Here is a 10,867-nt window from a genome sequence, read left to right as displayed (position 1 = left end):
TAAAACATGGATAGTTGCAAACCAGAGCACAGCAAAATCATGTACTATGAGACTGATACCTCAGTTTTTTTGGATTTCTTTTGTGATTTTTTTTTCCCAGACCAATATGACTTTTGTTGAGTCATACAAATGTGATCAATATGTGATCTGTGCTCATCATGACTGGGTTAAGTGATAATTTTAAGATGAGACAATGTAAATCAACAGGAATAGATTTCTAAGGCATGAGACTCACGTGCAATACAGGCATGCAAAGTGTGCATTCTGTATAGATGTCACTGTGAGTGCGTGTATTTTCTATAATATGGGATATATAGGAGAGACATATAAAGCATGTAGAAATTTAGGCTATGATGCGCAGACTAGAACATTAAAAGGTATAGACACAGGCTATCAATAATGAGAAGGTAAACAATATATGAATAGAAAGATAGGTGATAGATAGACAAACACATAGAGACTATTAATCATAAGTTTGATGTATGCTCTATTATTTTTCTAGATATGTAAAATATTTGTCCTCTGCTTTTTTCCCCCTCTCAGCTTTTAGGATGAATAGTCTTTTCACTTATGACCTCATCACATACTGTCCTTTATTTCCAAGCTGGACTTGGAGTCCTAGCCAATATGTTTCTCCTTTTGTTCTATATTTTCATAATCCTAAGTCACAGACCTAAGCCCATGGACCTGATCTCCTGTCAACTGACCTTTGTTCACATAATGATGATCCTCACTGCAGGAGACATTTTGCTTGCAGACATATTACAGTCACTAAAATTTGGGAATGACTTCAAATGTAAGACAACTATTTACATAAACAGAGTGATGAGAGGCCTCTCTATCTGCATCACCTGCCTCCTGAGTGTGTTCCAGGCTGTCACTATCAGTCCGAATAACTCTTTGTTGGCAAAATTTAAGCATAAAGTACAAAAATACATCATCTATGCTTTTTTCTATATTTGGTCCTTCAATTTGTTATTTGGTAGTAGGTGGTTCTTCTATGCTGCTGGTTTTACCAATGAGAGTGTGACCAACCAGATGAAGGTCTCTAAATCCTGCTTTCTCTTCCCCATGAACCACATCCTCAGGGGACTGATGGTAACAATGGCAATGTCCAGAGATGTGTTTCTTGTAGGAGTGATGCTGACCACAAGTGCATACATGGTGATTATCTTGTGCAGACATCAGAGGCAATGCAAGCATCTTCATAGCATCAGCCACATGAGAGTGTCCCCTGAGAAAAGGGCCACGCAGACCATCTTGCTGCTGGTGGTTTTCTTTGTGGTCATGTACTGGGTGGACTTCATCATCTCATTCACCTCTGTTCTGTTAGGGGTCTATGACCCAGTCGTCCTGACTGTTCAGATATCCATGATGAATGTTTATCCTACAATTACTCCTTTGATACAAATAAGTTCTGATAAGAGAATAATTAATGTGCTGAAATATTTAAGGGCAAAATGAAAACATATTTTTTTATAGAAGGTAATTTTTCTCTTCTTAAAAAAAAAGAATTTCTTTCTTTTATTTAGAAGTATAAATGTTGTGCCATCATGTATGCAAGTGTGTGTTCCTGGTGCTCAGAGAAGTCAGAAGAGATCATGGGATCATCTGGAACTGTAATTACAGAGGTTTTAAGGCTCCACGCTGGTACAAACCCCAACATTTTTTCCTAAGAAATATTATTTTAAAACTTTAATGGCACAACTAGCAAAGCAAGATTCTTCATATGATTTAAAGAAAATTTGCAGTATCATACATATATATTCAATGACATTTCTGCTGCCAAGAAGTATAGAGTTCTTTAAGCTTGTTGTACACCATAAGTTGATATTTCCACATGAAATCTTTTAGTCTCTAAATTTTACTTTACATCATAAATGTTCTCTTGATACTGAAGTTACTCAAAGTAGCTCCTTGGTGATAGTGACTTTGTAAGCTTCTTTGAAATATATTTTAATTTTAATTAACTATAAAGGTTTAAGAACAGTTTAAATATTATATTGTAGCTTTAATTCTGTTTCCTACTTATAATTTTGCTGGATCATAAAATAATGTGAATTTAAATTTTTCATTTTTTTACTTAATGTGTTACTTATGAGTCATTTATCAAAATATGTTTCTGTTTATTTTTACTTCATTTCATCTATAATTATTAAAATATTATTGGTAAATAAAGGCTGTTTGTATATACATATGTGTTATATAACTGTGTTTGTGTATGTGTGCATGTGTATATGCACAAAGTTGCATATGCATGTGTACATGGAGGCTAGGAGACAACCTTGTCTTCTCTTCATGTGTCATTTACCTTGTATTTTGAGTGAGCGTCTCTCATTGTGACCTGTCCATCTCTGAAGTTACAATTTGCATCTCTATGCCGTAATTAATTTTTATTGAAAATAACTTTTTTCATACAATATATTCTGATTAGCATTCTCTCTCCCCAGTCCCTCCCAGTTCCTCCCCACCTCCCCTCTTATCTGGATCTAGACCCCTTTTGCCTCTTCTTAGAGAACAAATAGGCATCTAACTAATAATAATAAAATAAACAAGAATAAGAAAACAAAATCAAACAAATCAGAATAGGACAAAAAAATTAAACAGAAAAGGGGGAGAGGGACCCACAAGAAACATATACAGACCTAGAGCTGCATAAGTTCACACACACACACACACACACACACACACACACACACACACACACACACACAGGAATCTCAGAAAATCACCGAACCAGATGCCACCATAATACATATAGAAAGTACTTGTAAGAGGAAAAAAGATCGCCATGACTCCATATTGTGAAACAAAGACCCTCCACAGATGCCATTGGGTTCATTTTCTGCCCCATCTTCTTTCAGGGCAGGGAGCCTACTTCATAAGCGGTTTGTTTACCTAGTGAGACTCTCTTGGAGAAAACTAAGTTTTCATTTACAATAGCCTATCGATGAGATATAGCTTCTGGGTTAGGAATTGAGCACATGTCTACTTCTAGAGCCCTATCTTGTGGAGACCCCTCGAGGTCCTTTGCATGCTGCCTCAGTCTCTGAGTTTATATGTGTGTTCATAGTTTTTTGTATAGAAGGCCTTGTTTCCTTGGAGCCCTCCACCCCCTCTGGCTATTATAGTCTTTCCATCTTCTCTCCCACAGAGTTCCCTGAATGATGAGGAGAGAGATTTGACTGAGACATCCCATATAGGTCAGAGGGTTTCAAGGTTTTATGGTATTTGAATATCTTCTGGCTGTGGGTCTCTGGTACTGAAGAAGCTTCTCTGATGATAGCTAAACAAGATACAGATCAGAGAGAATAGCAGAATGTCATTAGGAGCCATTTTATTGCTAAGTCCCATTAGGAGAATGGTGTATTGGTTTTCGCCTCAGTTCTTGGCATATGTAGTCTCAGGTTCTTGCTATCCAATTGGTATTGGGTATAGGTTTCATCTCATAGAGTGCATGCATTAAATCAAGTCACTTATTGGCTGGTTACTCACACAAGCTTTGTGCTACTATTATGCCAGCATATCTTGAAAGCAGGGTGTCATTGTAGAGTTTAGGGTAGTTGAGATGATACTTACCTTTTCTCCCCTTTAGTAGTATAAAGAGTAGATTCCAGTGCCATGAACACTAGTCTATAGGAGTAAAGCCTCTACATTGGCACCAGCTTGAATTATCGAAGCTTAATGAATTGCGTAGGATGTATTTTCAAGAATAAGGCCTTATTGTTAGTTTGAGATAAGCAGTCAATAGGCACGGCAATATGTTGATTTCTTTGGGGGTTCCTGGCACAGCCATGTCTAATGAGAACAGTGAAAGTCATAAACCCCAGCACATCTGTTTAACAAAGCTGAGTTACTACTATGCCATCTTTCGCTTTTAGTATTGATTTCCATGTGTTACGTGCTTGGGAGGCTTTTAATATTTGTACGACTTGGGGATATTGGATTGATGGAAAGTTTCTTATGAGTATTATATGCCTTCTCCCAAGAGTACTGCTTTTATGCTTGCCCAGGAAAGTTCTGAGCATACTACTCCTGCCACTTTAGGGAGATACCCTTATCTGGCCTTATTTGAAGGTCTTCCTTATGCCCTGGAGGTTGTGACCCACGAGAAAATGCCAAAGATCAACTTATGAGACTCCGGCTCCAAGATATTCTCAGAACATTTGGCCCTGTACTTACTTAGGAACAAGATAATCAGAATAAAGTAACCTTTAAAAAGGTAAACAAGATTCAGTGGGCTACAGAAGGTGGCAGTAGATGAGATTAAAGGCATCTATTCCTATTCACTCAGGTGATTCGTGGTGCAATAGAAGATTGGGGGCCACATATGGTATGCCCCTCCAAGAAAAGATGCAGCAACAAAGTTAGCTTGGCTGAAGTTACCTCTGCCCTGAGCAGTGGATTATACTGATAGACAAAGAATGATGTGGATAAATGATAAAAGAATGAAGCATTAAGATATCCATTTCATTCCTTCACTCTCTGCTCTACATTTGGTCTCTGTATTTCCTCCTATGAGTATTTAGTTCTCCCTTCTAAGAAGGACTGAAGCATCCATGCTTTGGTCTTCCTTCTTGAATTTCATATAGTCTGTAATTGTATCTTGGGTATTCTGAGTTTTTGGCCCACTGTCCACTTATCAGTGAGTCTGTATCATGTGGGTTCTTTTGTGATTGAGTTACCTCATTCAGGATGATATTTTTGAGTTCTATCCATTTGCATAAGAATTTCAGGAGGTCAATGTTTTTAATAGCTGAGTAGTAGTCCATTGAGTAAATGTACCACATTTTCTGTATCCATTCCTCTGTTGAAGGACACCTGGGTTCTTTCCAGCTTCTGGCTATTATAAATAAGGCTGCTATGAACATAGTGGACCAGGTGTCCTTGTTATATGTTGAAGCATCTTTTGGGTATATACCCAGGAGTGGTATAGCTGAGTTCTCTTGTAGTACTATGTCCAATTGTCTGATGACCCACCAGACTGATTTCCAGAGTGCTTGGACAAGCTTGCAATCTCACCAACAATGGAGGAGTGTTCCTCTTTCTCCACATCATCACCAGCATCTGCTGTCACGTGAGTTTTGATCTTAGCTATTCTGACTGGTGTGAGGTGGAATCTCAGGGTTGTTTTGATTTGCATTTCCCTGATGACTAAGGATATTGAACATTTCTTTAGGTACTTCTCAGCAAATCAATATTCCTCAGCTAGGAATGTGTTGTTTATCTCTGTACCCCATTTTTTGAGTCCCAATCTTTATGTCATAGAGAAAGAAAAAGCTTCTACCCTTTTAATGCAAAATGAATTAAAGCCAAGTTTGTAAGTAAAGGCTTTGTTCCTTTTAATAAGACTAAGCCTGCCTTGTTATTAAGAAAGGACCTCTTCTGTCCCACAGTAAAGAGAATCCTGCCTGCTCCTTCTGCTCTCTGCAGCTTCTTCTTTTTCCCTCTTTCCCTCTGCATTCTACCCCATTTTTAATAGGGTTATTTGATTTTCTGGAGTCTAACTTATTGAGTTTTTTGTATATGTTGGATATTAGCTCTCTATCAGATGTAAGATTGGTAAAGATCTTTTCCCAATCTGTTGGTTGCCGTTTTGTCCTAATCACAGTGTCCTTTGCCTTACAGAAGCTTTTCAGTTTTATGAGATCCCATTTGTCAATTCTTGATGTTAGAGCATAAGCCATTGGTGTTTTGTTCAGGAAATTTTTTCCAGTGCCCATGTGTTTGAGACTCTTCCCCATATTTCTTCCATTAGTTTGAGTGATCTTGTTTTATGTGGAGGTCCTTGATCCACTTGGAATAAGCTTTGTTCAGGGCGATAAGAATGGATCAATCTGCATTCTTCTACATGCTGACCTCCAGTTGAACCAGCACCATTTGTTGAAAATGCTATCTTTTTTCCACTGGATGCTTTTAGCTCCTTTGTCAAAGATCAAATGACCATAGGTAGGTGGTTTCATTTCTGGGTCTTCAATTCTATTACACTGATTTACCTTCCTGTCTCTGTACCAATACCATACAGTTTTTATAACTATTGCTCTGTAATACTGCTTGAGGTCAGGGATGGTGATTCCCCTAGAAGTTCTTTTATTGTTGAGGATAGTTTTGGCTATCCTGGGGTTTTTTGTTATTCCAAATGAATTTGGAAATTGTTCTTTCTAACCCTATGAGGAATTCAGTTGGAATATTGATGGGGGTTACATTGAATCTGTAGGTTGCTTTTGGCAAGATGGCCATTTTTACACTATTATTCCTGCCAATCCATGAACGTGGGAAATCTTTTCATCTTCTGAGATTGTTAATTTCTTTCTTCAGAGGTTAGAAGTTCTTATCATACAGATCTTTCACTTGCTTGGTTAAAATCACACCAAGATATTTTATATTATTTGGGACTCTTGTGAAGGGTACCATTTCCCTAATTTCTTTCTCATTCTGTTTATCTTTTGAGTAGAAGAAGGCTACTGAGTTAATTTTATACCCAGCCACTTTGCTGAAGGTGTTTATCAGGTTATGTAGTTCTCTGGTAGAACTTGTGGGGTCACTTAAGTATACTATTAAATCATCTGTAAATAATGATAATTTGATTTCTTCCCTTCCAATTTGTATCCCTTGACCTCCTGTCATTGTCTGATTGCTCTGGCTAGGACTTCGAGTACTATATTGAATAAGTAGGGAGTTAGTGGGCAACCTTGTCTTGTCCCTGATTTTAGTGGGATTGCTTCAAGTTTCTCTCCATTTAGTTTGATGTTAGCTACCGGTTTGCTGTAGATTGCTTTTACTATGTTTAGATATGGGCCTTGAATTCCTGATCTTTCCGGGACTTTTATTATGAAGGGGTGTTGATATATCTAAAAGCAATCTAAATGAAATAGACTGCTCCTGGCTTCCTGTGTCCTGAGGGTTCCAGGCAGGTCCTTCTGAGCAGAAGTGGTGGTCTTACCTCTGCTCCCAGGTGTGTCAGAGCTCTGACTATAAGCAGAAGCCAGAAGGATCCTTTCCCTAACTGTTCCTAGGTTCCTGTGTCCATAGGGTTTCAGGCGGGTTTCTGTTGGGCCAGGAGTGTGAGCAGAAGTTCCCTGTTCTCTCAGGATTGTCCACACCTTTGACTCCAGCTCTCTCTACCAAGGGCTCTGGGTACAGAGAGCTGTGGGACTGTGAACATTTGTTTAGGTGCTTCTTGGCCATTCGATATTCCCAGCTGAGAATTCTTTGATAAGCTCTGCACCCCATTTTTAATAGGGTTATTTGATTCTTTGGAGTCTAACTTCTTGAGTTCTTTGTATATATTGGCCATCCTGAAACTGCCACACCCAGGGACCCATCCCACATACAGTCACCAAACCCAGACAATAGTGATTGTGGATGCCAAGAAGTGCATGCTGACAGGAGCTTAATATAGCTGTCTCCTGAGAGGCTCTGCCAGAGCCTGAGAAATACAGGCAGATGCTCACAGTCAACCGTTGGGCTTAGAATGGCATCCCCAATGGAGGTGTTAGAGAAAGGACTGAAGTAGCTGAAGGGGTTTGCAACGCCATAGGAAGAACAACAATATCAATCAATCAGATCTCACCAGAGCTTCCCAGGAACTAAACCAGCAACCAAAGAGTACACATGGAACTCCAGCCACATATGTAACAGAGGATGGCCTTGTAAGATATCAGTGGGATGAGAGGCCCTTGGTACAGTAAAGGATCGATGCCCCAGTGTAAGGGAATGCCAGGGCAGGGAGGTGAGAAAGAGTGGGTGGCTGGGTGGGGGAGCACCCTGATAGAAGGAGGGGGATGGGGGATGGAATAAGGGATTTTCGGAGGGAAAACTGGGAAAGGGGATAACATTTAAAATGTAAATAAAGAAAATATCCAATAAAAAAGCATTGTACTATCAAAAGAGCTAGAAGTTTGAAATTAAAATCCAAAAAATAGAAGAAAAAAAAAGATCTCCTTTTCTTACAAAAGTTAGCTTGTGCAGGAACAAGATTAGATACATAAATGCTACGAAGATATAAATGTTGTATTATGGCCAAAATTGAATAATAACCACAGGAACTTTGTCCTGAAGACTTTTCTTGGGCCTAATGACGATTAGCATTCTGACAATTCAAAGTTGATAATTCATTGCCTGCAACATGACAATCTTCCCAGGCTGGCTTGGAGATTTCCTTTCTGTCTAGTGCTCTTGAAATTGCAGAAGCTACCAGCCTGAGAACAGCTGTCAGGCTTTGGCAAAATATGCTTTGAGATTCCTAAATATTGGCTTATGGTGTTGATGAAGGAAAATGAATGTAAAAGATAACTCTGTTCTGTCATTGTTTACCAATGATGATTAAACTTATGTCCGAGAGGAAGTCAGAACACATGTATAGGGACAAAAATATAAGATCTATGTTTCAGAACAACATGAATCTATCCCTGCCTATGGAGCTCTGTATAAATAAAAAAAAGCACTTCAACTACCAGTCAGGGTGCACAATTCCCCTGACCCCCATGCATGACTTACTTCTCCCTCACTGATTCTTTTCTCCTCTGTGGGACCTGGCCATAGTCAGACTGGTCCCTGGCAGATTTCTGTAAGACTCCTTTGGGCAACAACTTGATTAGATATAACCCATTTCTCATAGCAGAAGCTTCATTTGGTGATAAGCGATGTCAAGTTGGAGTGCCATCTCCTCCGTTACTTTGTCTATTTCATTTAGATTGCTTTTACATATGTCTATATTTTAGGAAGCTCCTACTGAATTAGATTTCCATACAACCCCCAAAGTGTTCCTTAGCTTTAGCTGTCCCTCTGCGCATTCCCTTTCTTGCCCCTCTCTTACCTTTACTTCGCTTTTTAATCCACACATTCCCCACTTCTGTCAATCAAAGACTATTTCCTCTTCCTAAGGAGATCTATTCCTAACCCCCATCCTCAGTCCCTTACTCTTTACTTAGCTTTGAGGTAATTTTAGATTTTTTTAAATCAATTACTTAATAACTAAAATCCACAGAAAGACAAATTGTCTTTCTGGGTCAGGGTGACCTCGCTGCAGATTGTTTTTTTCTAGTTTCATTCTCAGGTAAGGCGAGCAGGTAGTTTGGTTCAGCAATACTCAGTAGCCCATGTTGATTTCTATTTTTTCTGACCTGAGTAGTTTATTCTAAGTATATTTAAACACAACACAATTTGGTAAATTTTTTTCCTGTTAATAATTAACTTAATCCCATGTGCACAACAAAGCTAAGGACATGACTACATCAAAACTCTGTGAAACTGGAAAAAATTTCCTGAACAAAACACCAGTGGCTTATGCTCTAAGATCAAGAATCAACAAATGGGATCTCATAAAACTGAAAAGCTTCTGTAAGGCAAAGGACACTGTGGTTAGGACAAAACGGCAACCAACAGATTGGGAAAAGATCTTTACCAATCCTACAACAGATAGAAGCCTTATATCCAAAATATACAAAGAACTCAAGAAGTTAGACTGCAGGGAGACAAATAACCCTATCAAAAAAATGGGGTTCAGAGCTAAATAAAGAATTCACAGCTGAGGAATGCCGAATGGCTGAGAAACACCTAAAGAAATGTTCAACATCTTTAGTCATAAGGGAAATGCAAATCAAAACAACCCTGAGATTTCACCTCACACCAGTGAGAATGGCTAAGATCAAAACTCAGGTGACAGCAGATGCTGGCGAGGATGCGGAGAAAGAGGAACACCTCCATTGTTGGTGAGATTGCAGACTGGTACAACCATTCTGGAAATCAGTCTGGAGGTTCCTCAGAAAATTGGACATTGAAATAACTGAGGATCCAGCTATACCTCTCTTGGGCATATACTCAAAATATGCCCCAACATATAAAAAAAGACACATGCTCCACTATGTTCATCGAAGCCTTATTTATAATAGCCAGAAGCTGGAAAGAACCCAGATGCCCTTCAACAGAGTAATGGATACAGAAAATGTGGTACATCTACACAATGGAATATTACTCAGCTATCAAAAACAATGACTTTATGAAATTCGTAGGCAAATGGTTGGAACTGGAAAATATCATCCTGAGTGAGGTAACCCAATCACAGAAAAACACACATGGTATGCACTCATTGATAAGTAGCTATTAGCCCAAATACTTGAATTACCCTAGATGCCTAGAACAAATGAAACTCAAGACGGATGATCAAAATGTGAATGCTTCACTCCTTCTTTAAAGGGGGAACAAGAATACCCTTGGCAGGAAATAGAGAGGCAAAGATTAAAACAGACACAGAAGGAACACCCATTCAGAGCCTGCCCCACATGTGGCCCATACATATACAGCCACCCAATTAGACAAGATGGATGAAGCAAAGAAGTGCAGGCTGACAGGAGCTGGATATAGATCACTCTTGAGAGACACAGCCAGAATACAGCAAACACAGAGGCGAATGCCAGCAGCAAACCACTGAACTGAGAATAGGACCCCCGTTGAAGGAATCAGAGAAAGAACTGGAAGAGCTTGAAGGAGCTCGAGACCCCATATGTACAGCAATGCCAAGCAACCAGAGCTTCCAGGGACTAAGCCACTACCTAAAGACTATGCATGGACTGACCCTGACTCTGACCTCATAGGTAGCAATGAATATCCTAGTAAGAGCACCAGTGGAAGGGGAAGCCCTGGGTCCTGCTAAGACTGAACCCCAGTGAACGTGATTGTTGGGGGGGGGCGGCAATGGGGGAGGATGGGAGGGGAACACCAGAAAGAAGGGAGGGGAGGATTAGGGGGATGTTTGCCCAGAAACCGGGAAAGGGAATAACACTCAAAATGTAAATAAGAAATACTCAAGTTAATAAAAAAATAAAATAAAATAAAAAAAACCCTGTGAAAATTATAAGTGACAGCT

General features: G+C 39.3%; 1 protein-coding gene across 1 annotated transcript; it reads left to right on the top strand.

The window, feature by feature from the left end:
- Positions 1-570: 570 nt before the first annotated feature.
- LOC116902801 (vomeronasal type-1 receptor 90-like) lies at positions 571-1,464 on the top strand. The gene has a single exon (XM_032905137.1). The coding sequence runs from the start codon at positions 571-573 to the stop codon at positions 1,462-1,464; it is 894 nt and encodes a 297-aa protein (XP_032761028.1).
- The last annotated feature ends 9,403 nt before the right edge of the window (positions 1,465-10,867 follow it).

Source organism: Rattus rattus, chromosome 6, assembly GCF_011064425.1.
Source record: "Rattus rattus isolate New Zealand chromosome 6, Rrattus_CSIRO_v1, whole genome shotgun sequence".
NCBI lineage: Eukaryota > Metazoa > Chordata > Mammalia > Rodentia > Muridae > Rattus > Rattus rattus.
Note: the sequence above shows the minus strand (reverse complement) of the source record. Positions and strands in the feature narration are given on the sequence as shown.

Bases quoted from the DNA above. Each gene is read 5' to 3' on its own strand.
- LOC116902801 (XM_032905137.1), top strand. From the start codon at position 571: ATGACCTCATCACATACTGTCCTTTATTTCCAAGCTGGACTTGGAGTC.